Source organism: Botryllus schlosseri, chromosome 3, assembly GCF_051294905.1.
Source record: "Botryllus schlosseri isolate E-star chromosome 3, Bs_hap1, whole genome shotgun sequence".
Classification (NCBI taxonomy): Eukaryota; Metazoa; Chordata; class Ascidiacea; order Stolidobranchia; family Styelidae; genus Botryllus; species Botryllus schlosseri.
This window is the reverse complement of record NC_137238.1, coordinates 37534787-37557574: the sequence shown is the minus strand read 5'-3', so window position 1 is coordinate 37557574 and position 22788 is coordinate 37534787. Positions and strand designations below refer to the sequence as shown.

General features: G+C 41.7%; 4 protein-coding genes across 5 annotated transcripts in view; 1 reads left to right on the top strand and 3 right to left on the bottom strand.

Annotated features, from left to right (window-relative positions):
- The window catches only part of LOC145435210 (ficolin-2-like), a 30922-nt gene extending 15764 nt beyond the window's left edge, over window positions 1-15158 (bottom strand). Inside the window, exons 1-3 of the mRNA XM_080312542.1 lie at window positions 14893-15158; window positions 14675-14829; window positions 14520-14616 (exon numbers count right to left, since the gene is read on the bottom strand). Of these exons, the coding sequence (XP_080168668.1) occupies window positions 14520-14616; window positions 14675-14829; window positions 14893-15154 (514 nt within the window). The 5' untranslated portion in view covers window positions 15155-15158. The remainder of the gene's footprint in view (window positions 1-14519; window positions 14617-14674; window positions 14830-14892) is intronic.
- LOC145435198 (microfibril-associated glycoprotein 4-like) overlaps window positions 1-22788 on the bottom strand; it is a 287005-nt gene that overhangs the window by 124729 nt on the left and 139488 nt on the right. The gene's annotated exons all lie outside the window — the stretch shown is intronic.
- LOC145435193 (uncharacterized) overlaps window positions 4114-22788 on the top strand; it is a 37548-nt gene continuing 18873 nt past the window's right edge. The window contains exons 1-5 of one of the 2 annotated variants that reach the window (XR_013913735.1): window positions 4114-4574; window positions 4737-5051; window positions 5170-5351; window positions 5413-5508; window positions 6128-6956. Coding sequence is in view for 1 of the 2 variants with exons in the window: in XM_080312519.1 (XP_080168645.1) it covers window positions 4151-4574; window positions 4737-5051; window positions 5170-5351; window positions 5413-5508; window positions 6128-6364 (1254 nt within the window). In the remaining variant the exon portion in view is untranslated. Of the gene's footprint in view, window positions 4575-4736; window positions 5052-5169; window positions 5352-5412; window positions 5509-6127; window positions 8660-22788 lie in introns of those variants that run through there. The other variant, XM_080312519.1, reaches the window with a different exon arrangement.
- Window positions 18799-22788, bottom strand: part of LOC145435222 (ficolin-2-like) — a 34327-nt gene continuing 30337 nt past the window's right edge. The window contains exons 5-6 of the mRNA XM_080312559.1: window positions 22259-22355; window positions 18799-19738 (exon numbers count right to left, since the gene is read on the bottom strand). Of these exons, the coding sequence (XP_080168685.1) occupies window positions 19432-19738; window positions 22259-22355 (404 nt within the window). The 3' untranslated portion in view covers window positions 18799-19431. The remainder of the gene's footprint in view (window positions 19739-22258; window positions 22356-22788) is intronic.

Sequence of the window (22788 nt, the reverse complement as noted above, 5' to 3'; positions counted from 1 at the left end):
AAGTCGCCAAAATTGAGTTTTGCTACAGTGCATTGCTCACGAATCGATTCTAGTATCTCATACCCTAATAATATCAACGAACTTGTCCATTAATGCAACATTTTAGTGCAACTTTTGTGAAAAATAAATGCAACTTTTTAGTGCAACTTTTGTGTGAAATAAATGCAACGTACTTTTTACTGCGACTTTTGTAAAAAATAAATGCATCTTTCCACGGAGTTGACTGCAACAAAAACGTGCCCTAATGATCACTTCATAATCATTTTGTATGATCAGACACAGCCTATGTCCGACAACACTTAGCAGCGTATAATAAGTATGTACTGGGTCAAATCTGCCGTGAGTTATTTTAGGGTCGTTTCAAAATGTTCGTAAAGCAAATTTATTTACATTCATTTTATGACTTGGTTACGATTAGCGAAAAAGTTGCTTTGCCTAATATAGTGTCTCTTGTGACAAAACTGCTATTCACGATTCCTTCCTGGAAATTTTGTAACCTATCTTTCCAGACCAATACTGTAGGTTATTTCGCTCATACCACGTATCCATGCACATTGCCGAATTACCGTCTTCCTCATTATTATCATAAAACCATACATCCTTGTTGCAATCAATGGCTACCGCGCCTCTTTCGCGTGACATGGGGTTACCTGGGTTCTGTCTTGGTTTAGGGAATGAAACATGAAAGGAGCGTTCATATCTTATCCGAGAATCCACCCAGATTTAAATTCAACATCAGGCTCGTCAGGTCAATTTTGCCGTCCAAAATTCAATATGAGATTTGTAAGATCATAATGTCGTCAAAATGCGCGCACCTTAGCATGCTATACTGTTGACTGACTTCGCTGTTATTGTAAATGAGGACATGTTCTCTATATTGGAAAGGTCTGACGCACGTGATATCAAATTGGGGCGCATTATTTTTTTCTGGGTGTCGCATTTGTAGTGTACCACTGTCTACTCAGATTGCAAGGACGTGACGACTATTCGGTGCCGATCATTTCAACGACTGGGACATATCTATACCGAAGATTTCTGGCCAACCAGCGACGGTTGGCACTTTGCTCAGCCGTATGTTGGCCAAAACTTCCTGTATTAATGTGTCCCGGCACGGAACGGGGTTAGCCGCGATACCTGTGTATCATATTGCCGCGCCCGTTCGCTGCACACTAGGGCTGTTCAAACATAACTTTTTTCCCAGATTCCAGCCATTCACTGATTAAATCGTCAGGTTACCCGAAAAAACACTGCACACCAAATTTGGTTCAATTCTAACAAGTATAGGACTCTGCGGATCCAATTCAACTTTTTAATTTATTGGGGGAAATTTTTGAAACAAAATTTCAATTTTTTTCTGCCAACCCCATGAAATTGTTGGGCTGTCTCCAAAGACGATGCAGGAAAAATTTGACTCAATTCCGACCAGTAGAAGCGGAGTTATGTGAGTTTTTCGTTGGTAATTCTCGGATTATCTACCGATCAAGGACAATCCGAGGATTATCATGGAAAACCTACCTCATATAACTCCGCTTCTACTGGTCGGAATTGAGTCAAATTTATTTTGCATCGTCTTTGAAGACAGCTCTACAATTTCATGGGGTTGGCAGAAAATTCTATTTTTTTTTCAATTTTTTCCCTTATAAATTAAAAATTATAATTGGATCTGCAGAGTCCTATACATTTTAGAATTGAACCAAAGTTGGTGAGCAGCGTTTTTTTAGGGTAACCGGACAATTTAATCAGTGAATCGTTGGAAACCGGGAAAAAAAAGTTATTTTTGAACAGCCCTACTGCACAACACGAAGTATCCCGACGTTGTTTTACAGAGAAACCAATGTAGGACAAATCTAATCATGAATACGAACCAATTTGTGTAATACAAATGTCGTCATATTTTCATGATCAAGCCATATTGTAGTAACGGCATTTTTAAGTGTCTTGCTTATTGGCTATCGTAGGCCCACCCGGCACAGTGAGCTCGGATATGTACACTAGGGTTGTCCATAATTTGGAAAATATTAAAAATTATCCGTATCCTGTCTCGTTCTATAGATTATTGATAAAAAAAAAAGTTTATGAGCCTGCAATAAACTCACAGGAAAGTCATTAAGATTTGTCTAAAGGCGTTTGAAAGTAGCTGCATGTTGAGTGGGCGTGCCAGCGACCATAGAAAGTTGAGAAGACTAGTAATCACGAAATCATCGCGCTTGATTGGCAAATCAGCTAGACTTGAATGATTACCACGCTCGTAACAACTTTTCACGGCGCAGTTTCTGCTAATCAGAATTAATTCCGCAATCCGTCTCCAGGATTGAACCATATGATATCTACAAATCATCTGCTGCGATAGCGTGGCAATCCTGTGTTGAAATGGACAAAGAAACGTTCAAGCGTGTGCAATACAATTAATCGTTAACATCATTAGCCCCGTTCAGGCTCGCAGTCTAAATAAATTATTGAGATTGGGGTTAACACGTGGCACTAGCGGATTGGGGAGTACGTCTTGACATCGTCACAGCGATGCTGCGTATGATATACGTACGATAAGGGTAAATCAATAGAGGAAAGAATAAGATAGGAGGCTATGCGCCTCTTACATTAAAGCAATACTGTTATGCGTCGCGAATCGTCAGTGACATAATTGTTCTCGACTCCGATGCGTCCGACGAAAGTTTTTATTACTGGCTAGTGCGTTCAGAGGCGGCATGATGAATAAATTGCTCTCCTTATTACAGAACACTTGAAAAAGAGCATCGCCGCATTGCTCGATGGAAACGCTCAGCTTTCATCTGATTTCGACTGAACGATTTATTAGGGAACGATTTTGGTTTCAGAAAGAAGAGGTATGCGACACTACTGTCTGCCCCACTAATATACATGTTCGGAATGAAGCTATCAACATAAGTAGTTTTCAATTTTTATCAGTATCACTTGGAACCTCCACTTAACTCAACTATGAGCTTTTCGCGGACAAGTTGCGATCTCCTCGCGGACCGGCACCAGTTCAACCAATCAAGATCTTCGATTCCCCATTCGCCTATTGCTAGGTACTTTCAAACGCTTTGCGCGAAATGCATTTTCGGATAGCTTCTTGCAGGCACATTGATGATTATATCAATAATCTACATATCGAGCCTTTACAACGCGGCATTTTGTAAAATTTGTACAACCCCACTAAACGCTCATTTTGAGCTGCTGTATATATTTTGCGTACGAAATTACAAACTTTCTTCACGATGATTCACTATATGTTCAATTGTTCAGTTGTTCACGCGTTAAATGCCTCATAACTACAACACACGAACTTGGTAAAAGTTGCTTGCACGCGTATATTCTTCTACATTGCTAATCCCGAAAAATCTCGGGATTAAGGAAAAGTAATCCCGAGCAAATCTCGATTCCGGGCCATTCCAAACCTGGACAACAAAAGTTGGAACCACCACATTCCCAAATTTTCTGAAATTTGGTACATGCATAGATGAGTTAATTTCGAACACAATAAAGTTTATTTGAGGAAAATTGATCTCCGGAGTCAAAAGTTATGTCATTTTGAAAAATTGACGATTTTCTGCTCATTTTAGCTCTGTAACCTTCGGGTTTATCAATGTAAAATTCAAAAAGGTGTAAACAGATGTTGGATTACAGTTGAGTTTTGGCACTGGGTTTTCTGACTAACTAGTATATTGGTCTATATTCCCATGTGGTATTGAATGCCATGCGGTGTAGTGTTAAAGGTTAAATTGAGGCGAAACTTGGTCGATGGTCTGAAATCGGTCAAGCGTTACACAATCTGGAATGCGAATTGAGCAAAACCTTATAAGTATATTCAAGCGAGTAGGGTATCATATGAAAGCTGGTTACAGAGACAATTTTCCATAGCTTTTTCATTTTGGTTTTTTGACTGTAAGGTGGGGAAATCGCCATCTCAAGAGTACACTGCATTTGTACATGGTTTGGAATATGGTAAACCGATGGTTCCCATACTTTTTTGACTTAACACACCTTGTTAAGCTCAACTTATATAGAGGTACTTTGTTAATATCTCTGACTGAAAAATAATGGATTTAAAATGCTGATACTTTTTCATTTTTATGGGGGCTGTCTCCTTGAATCAAATTGAAATGAAATCCTGATTACCGTTTTACAGACGATGCTGAACAAGGACACCACCCCCCTGTCGCCCGAGGGTGTGACGGGGGCCTCTGGGAACATGGTGGCCCCACCCGGAAACCACGGGTTCGTCGCAATCGCTCCCCCTACCCAACAGAGACGCGTCGACGAGTTTGACCCCATGCAACAGTCCCAGTTCACCCAGAAGATGCCCCAGTACCCAGTGGGTAAGGGCACTGCCAGCCAGGAGGTCACGATGAAAATTAACCAGTTCCAGCAGCAGTTTATGATGGGGCAGACCCCAAACTATGGGGTTCAGCCCCAGCCCGGGGCTCCATACTTCTCGCAGCAGGGGTCTGCTGGGGTGAAGACGTTCCAGGCCGTGGACCAAGCGGAACGCGCCAAACAGATGAGCAAGTATCGGCATAACCAGGTTCAGGGGATTCTGTCCAGGCCGTTTTCAGGTGAGTTCTGCGGCTTTGACCGTTTCTCACTCCCTTATATTGTTATTGAAATTTTTTGGTTAGAGATTTTTGCGGATGCTGAGATTCTCGAGAGTTTGGCTTAGGGACGAGTAATTTTTTTGTTTTCTTTTGCAATTAATTCATTCTTTACTGCTATTCCAGGCGATATGAACCAAACGTTGAGAGGCCCGCAATCGAGCGGGTTCCTCCCATCGAGAACCCCCGACAATCAGATGTCGTTCAACCCCAACATGGGGCCGAGAAACATGATGCAATGGGGCAGCAACAAGATGGCCCCGCAACAACAGATGGGACTGGTCAGGCCCCTGCTGGACATGATGGGCAAGCAGAATCCCAGAATGCAGATGCCCCAACAACGCTTCGTGCCCCAGTCCTACCAGCCGATGACCCAGCAACAGCAGATGGCCCCGAACAGGCCCCCGTTTCGACCCCAACAGATGCAGCAGCCGAACCAGGGTGAGTCTGACCCATTTCTGTATGTAAGGAGATGTGTTGAGTCATTTTCCGTATTTAAGGAAATATCTATTTGAGTCTACATTTTAAGAACCCTAAAATGACCTCGTTTCCATATCAGCACCCCAACCATCTTTCGGGGCCGAATTCCAACACGGGGCTCAACAACTCAAAGGCCGTTCACCGACTGTCGGCGTGTCGGTCCCCCAGAAAGTGCCCCCGGTCCCATCGCTGGTTCGTGGCGCACACAAGACAGGGGAGGCTCCCAAGAAAAGCCAGTTTATACCCATGGAGAAAGTGAAGGTGGGTGAAAACGGGGTGATGATTCGGGGTCGAGGATGAATCTGCATGTGTTTTGTTTCAGGAGTCCCAGACCGAGCGTCGACTCAGCCTCATGTCGTCTGTGCAATCTTTCTTTCAAGACGGGAAGCCGAAAGACGCGCGAGACCCGAGGAAAATGGTGGTTTGAGTCGTAATTTTGCTTCATATCCTGGAAATGCCAGAGTGCAGGGTGGTCAAGTTTTGTGTTTTTCTTGGTTTATGGAGCAAAGAGTAGAATTCACCAATCCGAAATCCTCATGGATAATTACCGTATTTGTTTTGTGTTAATCATGTCCAGAGTCATAGGCGCCAAGTTACTCATGCAGCTTTCAACCAGTGATTAGAACTAATTAGTATCCAATTCAGGCCAATTAACTTAATACAACCAAATACTCGAGGATTTATCATAATTCTCGAGTTAGTTTTGTGCTAGTCTATTTAATTGGAGCGAAAATAGGACAGTGTTAGTGTGTGCCTATGTTCTATGTATAGACTTCATTGCTGGACGGATTATCGATGCCGCGTACTGCCAATTAGCGGGAATCATTTGTACGCAAAATGGGTCATATTGACATCTGATATCGCTATCGTCGCTTATTTGATTTAGCGCGTCCGCTATAATGGCTGGCAATAACTATCATGGTGACCCCACTGGCTGCCCCAGCAAACCTACGCACTAAGGAACGAAACAGAGTCGAGCAACTAAAATTTTTTTAGTAAAACTTTATTCCCTTTACATATTACTGATATTCACCCAGACCGAGGACGAGGTGAACCGGCCGAGACCCGGCCGTCGATCCAAAGCAAGCAAGAATGCCGCTCACAGGAGCAGCCAATCGAACAAGGCTTTCGGAAAGTTCGAGGTCTCCGAGCAACAGCCGATGGCCGACGATAGTTTGAATTTGCCCGCTCAACCGGAACCTCCCCGGCCCCCTCTCCAACATCGCCTGCTGCCAACAAATCAAAGTCTGACGAGGTCGAGATCAAGAAACTGACATTGGCCGAGACCAGGCCCAGGAAAGGAGAAACTGTCACGATACCTCTTAACGAGACGTAGTCGGGGCACCGCCTTTGCCCCACGTTAATACAAATGCTGTGTTTGAACAAAAAAACTTTCTGCGGCAGACAATGATCACACCTTGAAAAAAGGTAACAATCTCCATACAATGAAAGGCGCCCCACATGAACCTGTAAATGACGCTATTATAAAAAAAAATCGCTTTTGGGTCTCAGACAAGCAAACTTTTCACGTAACAATGACAAGACCACGACCGTGTCTAAAAAGAAGCACCCCTGAACCCACCATTGTCGTGTTGAAACAATGACTTTTGTCTCCCGCAAAATAATTTGCGACGTAGCAATGACAAAATGATGGTGCCTTCCAAAAAAGGCCCCCACTCCCCCAGGAAGATATTTTGGGGTCTTTTCCTAATCGGGAGAAATGTGGAAAAGTTTGAAAATGTCGACCGGATTTTGTGAAAAATGATCGTATATCGACTGTTTCTGTTGTGAAAACCCTAAACTATTTTGTTGCCATGTTTTTTTGGCAAAAAGCTGCAAATATTACCCGACAATAGACCGTTTTTTGTAACAACGGCCGGACCCGAGACATCGTGGATATGACGCGATTTTTGTTTCGACATGAAAAAATCTGTGTTTGATTTCTACGACCTTGCGCTTTTCCCGAAAATCTCTGCTCGATTATGATAACCTGATGTGATGTTATAACAATTCTCAGCTGCTGCTGCCGATTTGAAATCGGGGGGCCGCTGCGAATTTCGCCCCCCTTTTTCCGCCCGCTTACCATCTCTCGGGTGAAAATATGCGTTTTTCTGCCCATACTTGACATCACGGGCTTTGCTGCATTACGTATGAGTTGAAAAGAATGATTTTTGTCGTTTTCCGAATGTAAATAGAAGTTGGAATTCTTTGGTAATTGTCTGCCAGTCTCACCCACCCGCGTTATGCAACAACATGATGCATGACGACCCCACGCACCCACCGGCTGAATCATCACTGTGTTTGCGATGTTTTGGTAATTTTTAATGCGAGGCCCGCCTGTTTTTTCTACCCGATTTTGTAAAAGCCGAGGACAATCGGTCGAGCCTATTTGTTTTCTGGTTTTCGCGGACCGGTAAGTCTGCGTTTTCCGGGCGCGGTACGCATTTTGTGACCAGCGATGCTTGCAATGCGTGATTTCAGACCGTTTCGGACTTTTTATATCTGTCTTCAATACCCGACATTCGATCTTTTACGCGGAGCTTGACTAGGGCCCGACCGGTGTCACGTCACGTTTTTGAGGCGGTTACATAGACAACTAGCACTTTGAACGAAAAATCATATATAACCTACATTCCCCCAAACATGAAATTTAGCTTGATGCGCCGTCAGAAGAGTTATTTAGATGGCTTTACAGCCGTTGTAATGCTTGACCGTGAAATAAACTAGAAAGACTACGTCTGGACACCAGTACCTTATAAGAAATGATCAATATTCTATCTGTTGCAGATTAGCGTTGTGTGATATTGTTTCACTGAAGGCCAATACTGATAACCCTGATGTATTCAACAGACATTTAAAGAAATACGTAATGTAGCGTATCGCGTATTTCAAATTCCTGAGAACATTTATTCGATCAGCTTTGCAGCCATTGCAATAGGCTTGGACATGAAATAAACTAGAACACTTCAAACTATAGGAAACATTCACGACATTTGGTTAATTGTAATGGTGGCTACATGATCAAAAAGGTGTGATATGGACTTGATATTGCCAGGCGGGCTCTCATCTTGACTGCGCAGTGCGGTCGATTGTATTCGCGGACTGGCTTGTACATAGTTGCGCTCTTATCCTGAATAGTTTTGTGTTTGTGTGGATTACTCTCATTCATTTTTCTTGCTTTGTACCGGCGTCGTTACATCATCGTTTCTCTCTGGGAGCGGACCTTTGTGGTTGACCAGTTTTTTTCTCTGCTGACATCTTGAACGGGTCGCACTCAGTTTCTGAGTGTCTGACACAAATAGTTGGTTTGCTGTTTGAATTCGTATTTCACGATTTAATTACACACTGATCATATTCGGTAATGACCTTTGTAACAGCTCTGTTTGTTGTAGTCAGCGGCCGAAACTGTCGCTGCCTGATAGTTGCATTGGTTCTTTAATTGAATGAGCTGTTTTTTGCCGCTTTTTCGTCTTTTCTCAAAGAGTTTTTGCTTCTACCGTCGAAGTGTGACGCTTTTGAGTTCGACTCCCGATAGTCGCCGTTTGTGGAAACGTGGAAAGAGAAAATGGTCGATGTGTTTTTGTTGTGGGTTAATGGGTGGTAGGGATGTCGTTAGAGAGATCTATAGTAGGGTGGAGTGAAAATGACTTTTTTTTTTCAAATCAAAAAAAGGCTTCCTCAATCCTGACAAATGACCTAAAACTTCAATAAAATGCGACTTCAGGGTATTACCCCCATTTTCCAGCCGTCAACCCCCCAATTTGTGCGCGTGGGGGGGTAAAATGGCCCATCTCGGCTACCGCTGGTCATAGAGTCATGATATATAGCTCAAAATCTGCGGAAGCATCATGTTTCTATCTGTCTTAAGAAGAAAGTTTTCTCTATTGTGAACACAAAATGAGTGATAGCCAAAAAACAATATATACGCACATTTTTGTTGAAATTCAGCATTTATTCTGACGAATTGTGATCTGTCATCAGTTTTTTGAATCCAAAAGTAACACACTGACAATACCGAATATTGGGCCCATAATACAAATATATTCACAACACAGTCCTTTTAAAATCGGTTCAAAACATCATAATGAAACACTCACATTTAACGACTTAATCAAAATGCATTTCTGTGTCAAATTTTTTCATCAGTTTACGAGACTTAATTTTTTGGCAATTGAGAGGCCATTTCGTCTTTCAAATCCCGAAACTTGTGCTGATGCTTATGTTACGAGCTTTACATGTCGTTCCACTGCTTGATTGTAGCATGAATGAAACAAAATCAGAGGCTTCTCGCGGCATTCTTCCAACTCTGCATCAGTTAAGTGCTCAATCGCTGGAGGAAGTTGTTGATAAGGTTCAATATCAACCAACTCGTGGTATGCCTTTGCTTCCAAATTCAACTTTGTGACACAGAATAAACGAATAGGACCCCAGTTCAATTGGTTTGAACTGGTATCGGCCATTGAAGGTAAAAAAATATCGGCCATTTTCGTGACGTCACAACATGGTGGCAGGGAGTCAGCGAAGTCGATAGAAGACGTGAGGACGGTAAATTATAAAAATAAATGGCCAAGCTGCATACAGTTCATACTGCATACAGGGCAGTAGGCGTGCCTATCTGAAAAATATCATAGATAACTAACCACCGTTATGCCCCACTGACTTCGCGGGGATACCCCTGCAGTAATCGATTACCAAAGAGTAAAGACAGAGAGCAGCTGGATGGATAGTTGTCTGCAGAAGATTTCAATCAGTAAGAGAAATGAGAACTTCAATCATGCTGGACTGACCCTCGTAATGATAAAAAGAGCGTCGCGTCGAAACATTTCGGTACCAACAGAGCTAATTATTCCAGTAATGTATGAAGTCGTCTGACTGAGGTCTGCGGGACCACTTAGGAAACATGCAAGCATAGAGGGCAAGAAAATCAAGCAAACGTGGAGTAAAGCCAATAATTGATACGAAAATTTTTGATTCCATGATGACATTGGCCAATTCTGACAAAAGAGCGTAAAATGTTGATCAATTGATTGTTGAAATGCTGGTCATGGTCAAGGCCCAAGGGGGATGGGTGGAGCAGTTGCAGACGTGGACAATTGGAGTTGTTTTGCATATTCTCTTCAGCTATTTGTCAATGATGTGCTGAAGGCTCCAGGTGCATTGCCAGAAGAATATCAATATTAATATCAATATATGGTGAAGCCATTGAAGGAAATATCCCCTGCAAGGGAGCGGTGGAACCGAAATGAAGAAAGATTTCCAATTCTTGCTGTGCCACTAACTATGGTACCAAGTGAAAGACTGCTCAAATTGTTTAGTACTATATACATCATCTATGGAAGCCCACAGAAGTTCATTACGAGAAATTGTGCTTTGTGAGCTGTAATCTGCAATTGCTGGATTGGTGCTTTTGATATGTTTTAATAGTTCCTGGATCATTTATTTCATGTTCAAGCATATCAATGGCTGTAAAGTTGTTGAAAGAAATACTCTGATGCGTTAAATATGGGCCTTGAGCTAGATTCCATATCTTTTGGATATCGGCTGAATATATCGGGGTTATCGGTGGAGGTACTGGATATCGGTCTTATCGGTATCGGCTCAGAAATCCAATATCGGTCGGGCTCTACACACGACACATACGGCTTACGGTCTATAGTGTCTATATGTCTGCTGCAAAATCGCCTTCGGGAAATATATTACCGAATAAATACGTGAATGAAAGCCGAAAACTTGGTACACTGTTACATGAAATCATCGAGAAGTATAGCCTCATGACCGTTTTCGGTATGGTACACTGTCAAAATTAATACGAACAGATCAACGCCGAATTTTGCGTAATATTTACTGAGGAATCGGCTGATCAAGCGTTCAGCTGTTAGCCGCCATCGAAAACGAAACAGCTATCGCGCTTGACAGGGGTTGTAATTGTGAGCAAATGGCCCGAAGGCCACCATTCCACGGTGAAATTGACATTGGAGAATATAAAATAAAACTAAATATTTGAATGCAAACCGAGGATGTTAGTAAACTGTTTCATGATATCATCATCTCATCACCTATCTCAGTATGGAACACAGATACACCGGCTTTTGCGTGAAATCCGCAATGCGTTAGGTAGGCTAAGTGTCAGATCAGCGCACATCTCTACCATACTCGAACTTAATAACGAAATTGCTGCCCTAATCATTGAGTGTCAACCTTGAGACTTGGCATAGCGTTCGATACTAAAATCAAGACATACCATGTAAAAGTTCATGACGGATCTAGCTAAGGAGCATCGTTAAAATCAATGGAGACCAATACCGGCTTTGCGTGAAATATGTTTGCGATACATGACCGATCAGCACACACTCGACTTTGGAAACGGAATTACTACCCTAAACTTTGAGAAGAAACCCTGAGACTTAGGACAGTGTTAAATACCACCATCACGACATGACATACCAAGTTTCAAGAATTATCATGGTTTGAAACAACATCAAAATCGACCTGTACCAGCAACGGTCGACTCAACGCATATCACGGTATCCCGAGTTCAGATATAGATACGATTGTTACATCACACCTTAGGGGCGAGCAAGCATATTTGCCCCGGTTGCTCGGCCATTTTACGAATAGGAGAGAGTAAAGCAACGTTTCTTAATTGTGCGCAGCTTTGAGAGAATAGATAGTGAAAGCTTGTTATGAGCGCTACCGGGGCAAGCCCCGGCTAGGCATTCACAAAGCGAAAACACAGAAGAGAATTCGATTTTCGCGGAGACTTCGCTATGTATGGGCAATTGGGCATTTGCAAGCGAAAGCACAAGAAGAACGCGGGTTTCGCTGTGATCTCGAAATATATTGAGCGCTGTGCGTCTATAAATGGTTAAATTGTTATTGAACAGAATTTTAGGTGGGGCAATGCCCCAGTTGCCCTATAGGACGAGCCGCCACTGCGTTCTAGACGTCATATAACCGATCACAGTTATCTTATATGACTTGTTGTTGGTCATACTGTTCTATGAAAGTCCTTATATCGAAGATTAGCACGTAGAGATGTTTCAAATTGACGTGAAAGAAGCATACCTTATTACGTGAAAATCATGGCTGCGTAAGATGACCTGACTAGTTGTGGTTTCAAACAGATGCACAATTGCTTCAGGCAATAGCATATTATACATATTGTTAGCCATTATCCTGGCATATCCATCAATATCCCTATCATGGAGCTTAGTTTTGTATAAGAAAGCCGACACCAGCCCTAACACCGCACAAATAAGCGTGCGAGTTAGGCTATTTTTGTACCCGAGCCTGTGATAACAACATCATATAGAGCAGGGGTCACCAACACGCGGGCCGCATGCGGACGATGCATTCGTAGTTGCCAGAGTAGCCTGCGTCTGGTGGCAGTGGACAATGAGCAAGGTAGCTTGACAAGGTGATTGGTTCGACTCCGGTACGTTTCTTCTCTCGATATTATTAGAGTTGGCGTGGTCGGTTAAATCCACGGCCTTCGGCGCGAAAGACTGTGAATGACTCTCGGCGGAAACACGTTTATCTGAACAGGGCAATTTTTCCTCGACTCGGCAGGCTCACTACCATAAAAAAGCACATAGATGCAACCATGAATATATTTAAATACGATCAAAACCCTCTAAACGTCACTCTCTAGCACCACATAATGCAAAAAACGGTTGCATACTTTACATTTTGGCTTCATTTCAATTTAGAAAGTTCACCGGTCCGCTAGACATTTTTTTTAAATTTTACCGGTCCGCGAGGTGAAAAAGGTTGAGAACCACTGCTCTAATTCTAATCTAATTTGTGAAAAAGTCGTACGTTCTAATTCTAATCTAATATATTGTTTTCCTTAAAATACCTCGTTGGCCGTGGCATTTTGCAGCGAGTTGACTTGAATATCCCTCTCGCGTAGGGAAATCCAGTGCCAAGCCACCATCGCATTACTTACACCGTACTTACAATCATAGTAGTAATTGTGACTACTATTAGCCGTGCGTTAGTACAACGCCGAAGCCGTTTCAGCTAGTGCGGAATAGTGTTGTCGGGCACAGGCGTCCAGGCGGATACCATATTTTGAACCAACAGCAATAATAATTTGAAGCTGAAATCAATTTTAGCATTTCAAAATACTTCACTTCGCGTTCTTCCAAAATCACAAATCAGATCGCCGGCCGCATGTGACCCGCGTCTTGGTGACCCCAGCTGAGTGCCAAGCGAGCCAAGCTTGGTGCACAGACGTTAACCATTCTCATGCATATGGGCACTGTAATTTGATACGAACTGAACTTGATTTTGCCGTATTTATTTCTCATTCACAATTCCATTCCATTTCCAAGTTTTTTGCGAATTCAGTAATTCAAATCATGATCTAATTTGGAAAAATTGATGTACCTTCAATTCTAATTGTAATTTAATTTGGAAAAATTGTGTAGCTTTAATTCTAATTCTAATCTAATTTGGAGAGAGGTGTTCTTTGACAACCGTAGCGCCGTAATTAGCAACCATCTCAATCTATTCAGTATTCATGTTTCATTCATGATACGTAGAATACCGTTTAATTCGAACTATTCCTAATCATGAATACTGAAAACTAAAAGGACTAGGACTGAAAACTAAAATTCTAGGACACGCTATGGACATATATATGCTATATTACGATATGACAAGAAAATGCTAGATTGCGAAACATCAGTTTCAAACGTTATGATGAGCCATATCTACTCAGGGTTGTAACCAAGTCACAATGCTCCGACTCACAAGTCAATCTCACTTTTATAGTTTTGACTCAAGTCGAGTCATTTCCGTGGTTTGAAAAATTGACTCGAGTCAAGTCGAGTCATCAGAAAATCGTGACTCGAGTCATTACAACCCTATATATACTGTGATGAATTATTTCATGGGTGAAGGTCGACAATGTGGTGTGAACGGAACCACGCCAACCTTCCACCTAAATTATATTCACCGATACTTTCGTGAAATCATACTAGTCACTCCGTAACCACTGCGCGCGAAGCGCGACGAAAATTCTGTGCTTTACTAAACTTTTATGAAAGTTAAATGTTAATACTCCGTGAAAACAGCTCCGAAATTCCTCAGGCTATCTTCCTGATTGGAAGATTGAACTACTTCTACTTGACAAACTGAAAATAGCGAAAAGTAAGTAAGTAGATCACAAAATATTAAGAAGTAGAAGTAGAAGTAGCGAAAATCAGATCTACTTGAGTAAGTACCAGTAGTAGAGGAAAACTACTTGAGTACTTCGAAAAAGTAGAAGTACTTCGTTACTGACCACCTCTGGTAACGATATCTGTGATATTCAACCACGCCTATTACTTTTGACTAGCTGCTCATCCTGTCAGCCATGCTGTGTGGCTAGGTGCTATTCATGAGCTAGATCCGGTAGCAAAAGTTATATACAACAAGTCATACCCAACCAATGATCTCCTTGTAAATCGCCAAATGCATTCACGTAATCACCCCAACTTCTGTAGAAATCAACGTCTCCATTCATTCTTCGCTGGAAAACCTTTTATGACACCAAATATATATCTCATTTTTCGACCAAAATCTCGCATTCAACTCACGGTCCAGTTTCCACCTTCGTCAGTTACGTCACAGAATACGTCCTTGTATCCAACTGCAGGTATGTAAGAGTTTAAGACACCGCCAGAGTCATTAAGTGCTATTGCTGATTCCAATTTGGCACCATCGCAACTTCTTCCGTTAAACAATTGAAGAGCTAGAAACCATAGAATTCGATTCGCAAACGACACTCGACGAATGACAGCGATGGGCATCTCACCTTCCTCGATTTTTCTGTCCATGATTTGCTGGACCAGGGTCATGTTAACGACCCCTTTAGGGCCCCTTTGACCGCGAATTCCACGAGGGCCAGCTTTACCCACCCTAATACTGCCCACCGTGACCAAATCCGTGTTCTCACACCATTGCTGGCACTGGTTGCAGACAATTCCCTTGAAATGCGAGAGCCGATCGTTTGTTGCCCACGTTGGCGATGTGTTGAAGGCAAACAAAAATAGCAAGAAAGGATCAAAGATCTCCATCTAATGTTACGCAAAATTTCAGAAGGTAAAAGTTGAAGATTGTCAGGAAACCTCTTATTGAGCAACTACAAAATTGTACCCCAAAACGGGTGCAGGGCCACTTTTTCATTTAGTTAGGTGTCACGGGCCGCAAAATTACAATACAAAATTACAATTACAGCTTCCGGCAGCATCCTAAATACTCAGAAGTTATGTAGTGTGGTGTTTCAAGCTGTTTGAAGGAATCTTATATTGGCACTTTTGCAGCTTTTCCTTATTTTTTATGCAACTTTCGATTTTTCAATTTGAGGTCCTTTCTGATTTGACGTATATTCAGGCTAGACTGCCAAAAATTATATTTTCACTGGGTCATTTTTCAGGCTCTTGATTTTGTTGGAGTCGCCAACATTGATTTTTGCTACCGTGCATTGCACACGAATCGATTCTAGTATCTCATACCCTAATAATATCAACGAACTCGTCCATTAATGCAACATTTTAGTGCAACTTTTGTGAAAAATAAATGCAACTTTTTAGTGCAACTTTTGTGAGAAATAAATGCAACTTTTTACTGCGACTTTTGTAAAAAATAAATGCATCTTTCCACGGAGTTGACTGCAACAAAAACGTGCCCTAATGATCACTTCATAATCATTTTGTATGATCAGCCACAGCCTATGTCCGACAACACTTAGCAGCGTATCATGAGTATTTACTGTACTGAGTATTTACTCTGCCGTGAGTTATTTTAAGGTCGTTTCAAAATGTTCGTCTGCCTGTGACGAGCGTAAAGCAAATTTATTTACATTCATTTTATGACTTGGTTAAGATTAGCGAAAAAGTTGCTTTGCCTAATATAGTGTCTCCTGTGACTAAATGCTATTCACGATTCCTTCCTGGAAATTTTGTAACCTATCTTTCCAGACCAATACTGTAGGTTATTTCGCTCAAACCACGTATCCATGCACATTGCAGAATTACCGTCTTCCTCATTATTATCATCAAACCCTACATCCTTGTTGCAATCAATGGCTACCGTGCCTCTTTCGCGTGACATGGGGTTACCTGGGTTCTGTCTTGGTTTAGGGAATGAAACATGAAAGGCGCGTTCATATCTAATACGAGAACCCACCCAGATTTAAATTCAACATCAGGCTCGTCAAATCAATTTTGCCGTCCAAAATTCATTATGAGATTTGTAAGATCATAATGTCGTCAAAATGCGTGCACCTTAGCATGCTATACTGTTGACATGACTTCGCTGTTATTGTAAATGAGGACATGTTCTCTATATTGGGAAAGGTCTGACGCACGTGATATCAAATTGGGGCCCATTATTTTTTCTGGGGTCGCATTTGTAGTGTACCACTGTCTACTCAGATTGCAAGGACGTGACGACTATTCGGTGCCGATCATTTCGACGGGACATATCAATACCGGAAATTTTTAGCCAACCAGCGATGGTCAATTTCGGCCAAGGTTTTAAGGCCGCCGATTATCTTGGCCCTGCACTTTGCCCAGCCGTATGTTGGCCAAAACTTCCTGTCTTCATTTGTCCCGGTGCAGAACGGGGTTGGCCTCGATACCTGTGTATCATATTGCCGCGCCCGCTCGCTGCACACTACACTGCATCCCGACGGTGTTTTACAGAGAAACCAATGTATAGGACAAATTTGATCATGAATTCAAACCAATTTGTGTAATACAAATGTCGGGATATTTTCATGATCAAGTCATATTGTAGTAATGGCATTTCTAAGGGTCTCGCTTATTAGCTACGGTAGGCCCACCCGGCATAGTGAGTTCGGATATGTGTACACTAGGGTTGTCCGTAATTTGGAATATATTAAAAATTATCCGTATCTATGTCTCGTTCTATAGATTATTGATAAAAAAACGTCAATGAGCCTGCAATAAGCTCCCAGGAAAGTCGTTAAGATTTGATCAAGGAGAGTAGGCACATTGGAGCAACGGATCATAAGGTAGCGAGCTCAAACTTCTGTCTCGCGAGTATATCAGACGAGCAAATATACTCACGATATTGTGTGTTCTGCTCTTTAGCTCAATCTAACTTGAGAATTCATAACAGTTTAATAACGGTAAATCAGCTTTTAGACTACCACCAAAATCTGGGTTTTTGTGGCATATCGCGGCCCGAGCCTCACACATGAAAAGGAATTCATTTTGAATATTACAGTTGTAAGCTACGATTTTGAGGACATGTATATGACATACAGAACGCGCACGCCACAATTCTACCCACCACAGCTCTACAAATCATGTCTGACGCACGCGATTTCAAATTAGTGCAAATTAAATTCCTCTGCGTGTCGCAGTTTACTCCGATTGCAAGAACGGGACTATACCGTGCCGACAACGGAGCATATCCATATCGAAAGGTTTGGCCATCCAGCATCGGTCATTTGTAGACCAAGGTTTTGTCGCCGCTTATGTTTTTGGCACCGCATTTTATCAGCGGTTCGTTGGTCAAAACTTGACGTCTTCATGTGCCCCTACGCAGAAGGGGTTGGCTCAAAATGAATGAGTCTCATAGGCCTGAACTCGCTCGTTGCACAACCCTACACTAGTTCGTCCCAACGGTCTTCGACCATATTTTCCAGAAAAACCAGTCGGACAAATCTTATCATGAATTCTCACGATAAAGCGATATTTTCTGCGTGTCTCGCTGATCGGCTACAGTACCCAACACAGTGCCATGGATATGAAAAACTTTCGCCGGCTTTTTTGCAATAAATTTAACAAATATTACATACATAGGTATTAACAGATAGCTCTGGCACCGTGTCGACCCAAAATTATATACCCGTTGCTGTCCATACTTTAATACCATGAAGGGGTAAACATTTGCGTTACATTAACTTGCAAATGTGAGTTTGTAATGATGGTATGTACTACTATCCTCGTGCCTCGCGCTGATCGAACAGTTATTACGAAAATATGATGATTGTTTAGCGAAAGAAAGCAGAAAGTCAATTTGATGTCATTCACTACGGCTTGTGAGAGCTACGATTATAGCGTTAAGTCAGACAAGGTTTTACAATTGCGTCGCCACTACAAAAGTTACACTGAACTTAGGTTTATTTGAATTATTCCAACTCAGAAAAATTAACAATTATTCACCATTTTCATTCGCACTTGATCCGGATTTTCATTCGCACTGTTCGCACCACCATCGTCATTCGCACTGCAATTTTTTTCATTCGCACAAGTGCGAACCGTCACACAGGTTGAAAAGCACTGGACTACTCCTTGTCGCTTCGACATCTTCCTGTCTTTTCATTGTATCGCATTTTTTGTGGTGTATTGAACTGATAAAATTGCTAATAAACCAACGATGATGATGCATGATGTCCTAGTCCAATCCAAATCCAAAGCTTCAAATCCTAATCCAAATCCTAATCCATAACTTTTGTATATTCAAATCCGCGTACAATCCGATTCTAACTTGAAATTCAAATAAAACGCTAACAATGTGCTATGTTTTTGGATCAATTTTTTACGCTGAACCCAAAAATGCAACGAGTTTTTTTCAATCAGGTCAAGATTTTTCTCGACGGCGTATTCAATTATCCTAGCTCTCGGTTATTATTCTACACAACGAAACTAATTTCTGTGGTAGCCTAATCGGTCATGCATGTTGTCAATTTTTACAAGATGGTATTTTTATTCGAATTCAAGATTTTGCAAGACAGCCGTATTTAATACCACTAAAATATAATAACAAAGTTGAAACAAAGGCTCTTACAACTAATCATAATTTTGTTCCGTGGCGCTCAACCTAACAGAAGAAGGTAGAAGTCAATATGTTATACTCTAGATACGTAAACACCTAACATCACAAATGCGTTTTAAATGCGAAACCCTTGAAAACATCCATGTATAAAGTGTGAAATGAAAACGAAGTGTTCAAAATAACTTGACAAAGAAAGCGTTGTGCGGAACCAGATGATATAAGAAACTGCTACTGAGAGCTCATCTCATCACGCCCAGCCCTAGTGATGAGTGATGGCAGCATTTCACACTGTAACTATAAGCCATAAGTAAAGGTTTCATTTTTACTAAACTCATTTTTTTTAGCAATGATTGCTCCCGGCTTAAAACACGGGGACCGCGAGATGGCGCTATGCAGCCGTAATCTTATCGCAATCTTTTGCAAATCGACCACCGCGAGAGGGCGCCATGAAGTTTCAGTCAATACATTCATACGTCGGCGTGACGTCACACTCATACGAGAGCAAGGATCCTGTTTGAAGTGTGACGCCACAGCTGTACAGAAGTCAATTTCCCGCTCTTCTCCGGAACCTCATCTCCGAGAAACGCAGGTTGTAGTGTTCCCACCAAATTCCCTTGGTGCTTATTTTGTGGAAGTTTCCGTTCAGGTTGCTGTCGTGGCAGTTGCCATACCACCAGCCTCCTCCGTATTCAGCAGCGCAATGCCTCGACAACGGACCATCGTGGTCCGCGTCCTTCGTCGAGAATTGTCGATTGTTGTGATATGCGAGTTTGTCTCCGACGGTTACATTCCCGGAGTATCCGGATACGTGCAGGCTGTAGAAGTCGGATCCGGGGCCGATGCGGAAGGAACTGAATGGTAAGAACTGAACTGAGCCGATTGTGAAGTTTCAATTGGGTATTGTTGAGTGTTCTGGAATTTTATTCACATTTGAGTTTTGGTCTCAATTCGAACGAAGTAAGCGGAGTGGAAAGTTTTGGGTTTAAAAAAAAAGCATTTTCGGTGGAAACGAATTCATCGATTATTTGAGAATTCCCGCAATCACTGATTTTCAACCAGGTCGTCTAACATCGCAGTTTATTGATCTTAGAATACTTCACTCTTCTAGTCTACGACAACGCAAGCTGTTCACTGAGTTTGCGGTCAATGTATTTGCGATATAGTTGAGGACTTGAAAAGAAAGGGTGCGAGGAGCATTTTAAGGGGGTCCGCGAAGCCTTTAAATTTACCAAATACCGGATAACCTTATTTGTATTTTATTACCTGGGAAAATCACAAGGCAGTTTCGCTTCATTCCTAGTAAAACTCCAAAACTCATTTAAGTGCTAAATTGTCACTGATATTAATATTTTGATGTTTTGTGGGAGATTGTGGAAAAAAAAAAGTTGGATTAGTATGGTCAATTCGGGCCCTACGATACGTGCCGTAAGCCCCGGTCAATTACGGTGACTTTGAAATGTTTACAAATATCCATTTTCTCTTGTGATTTCGCATGCATAACCATTTTCTGCAGTTATTTCAAGATGAGCTGCTAGAGATTGAAATGACCAGACTTGAAGTTATAGGTTCGTTAAAAAAATTGGTTCGTTGATTTTGGTGCCATATTTCTTGCGATCACACCAAAATGTGTCGTCGGACCCTCGGACGGGTTTTTATTACACTGTCATCGTCTATCTGCGTGGAAATGGATTTTTGGAACTCGCACGTATCAAATCAAAAGCGCGGACTTTAAAGACTCGACCACGCATGCCAAAAAATGCAGATGCAAAATTCGCTTTGAAATAATATAATTTACCCGAATTTCTAGATAAATAGTATGACCTTATTTTCGAGAACTGTCAGATCACGGTTGCACGAAAATTGAGCTAAATTTGAATTAAAACTTCGGGGGTCCGCGGGGGCCGTGTTGGTCCAAAAGGGCTCCGCGAACACAAAAAGGCTGAGAATCACTGGTATAGGCGAAGAGCAATACTTGGAAGTTGTATCGGGTACAGTTTCAAAATCTTTGCGCGATTAGTATACGTTAATAAAGAATATGGTGGATAGTCAGATTGTATATAGTGGAGCTTTATTTTCGGATAATAGAGGCATTACTACACTTGCTTTTATACTTCAACATGTATGTTCTGCAGACAAAATAACTGAAATTAATTAAAACTCAAAGTATGATACTCGGAATTGAAAGAGAAATAATAAAGAAAACGGAAATATATTTCATGTCTTTTGTCCAGAAAGGTGGTCTGCTAAAACACGTGTAACGTTGAAAAAAGCCGGAGTCCACTTTTCCAGATTAGGACACGTCATATGGGCTGCTAGTACGATGTGACAGGCAATTGCTAGATTGCAAGCCGGTAGTTTCAAGCGTTATGGTGAGCCATATTTACTGCGATGAAATATTTGAAATTGGCGACAATGCTGTGTGAGCGGAACCACGCAACCCGGTGCTTAAATTATATTCACCGATTCTTTCGTCAAAAGATTGTTCTAGTTGATCTTACTTGTTGTGTTGACATGGTAAAGACAATGAATGGTCTAATGCCGGGATTCTCAACAGGCGGTCAGAGACATCTTCAATTACGAAAGCAACTACTGGTATTTTTACATATTATTTGAGCTGCTACCTCTCTCATCACACCGTCTTTACTACGAGTTTTACTACGAAATCCGAACATATCTTGTTGATTGGAATGCAAACAGGCCCGTACGCTCTACCGCAGGGGTGGCCAACCTTTTCAGCCAAAGGGCCACATTCGATTGACGAACTATTACGCAGGCCACTAGCCGCGCGAAGCGCGAAAATGTTTTGAAGTTCATAGGTCAATAATATTGTCACTTGACTATATCGCGCGCTTGCTGTTTATCGTTGGGCTCAGTTTGCCAGAACTAGGCTATTCGGTGCCTGGACATATCGATATCGAAAGTTTCGACCAAGATGCGTCAATGATTTTGTGCCTAGGTTTCATAGTCGACGGTCTTTCTGCGAGCGCAAACGCAAGGTCGCATATGTTGACGGACACTTTGTCTCGTAATCGCGAATATAGTTAGACTCAATCTGATACATTAGGAGTTCGTTCATTTTAACAAAGGGGTACCTATATTAAAAGCAAGAAATCGAGTGACAACATGATGCGCGAAGCATGTATAAAATTTTAACTTATGAAAAATCTTTCGCAAAATATTCTATGACTGTATATGTGACTGGCTCATGGATCTGCCAATGCTCCGGAACTGATATTTTAGTCATAACATCTCAAGTGTTGCGGCCAGCCTAATCACATTTTTGGTTGGCCTTGCAAGTTCACAATCTGTGCAATCCATTTTTGAGAAAGTCGCATTTCATTTATTATAAGCAGATAAAAACTGATGTTTACCTGTATTTAGCGAACCAATAAATTCCGTCTCTCTTGATCATTTTGATTTTCAACTCCATGTTCCCTGTCTTTGTCAGTTGGTGCATTGCTTCTAGGCCTGCAAGAAAACACGAACGTGAGAGTTGGCTTTCCTATATCCCAGTTGAATGTTCACCTACATTTTACCAAAATTTTCAACAATGCGGGCAAATTCTCAAAAGAGAGGACATTTGTGCGTCCTCCGAGGACACTTTCAAAAAAGTCAAAAAACGATAAATATGACACAAATAAAATGCTTGGCAATTCAGTTTTTAATATTTTGACATTGACATATTTTGACACGCTGTAAACGAAAGGTCGCCAACTCCTGGTCCAGAGTGTAGTAAATAGGCAGCTAATGAGGCATGCAATTGAAATCACTGTAGTACAGAAAAACTATCATTTGCATCACATGATACGGGAACAAATCTCATGCTGTTGAAAATTTATACCTCCTGGGATGTAGCAGCACGAATCCAACTATCTGCATACTTCGCACAGTTCAGTTTCGG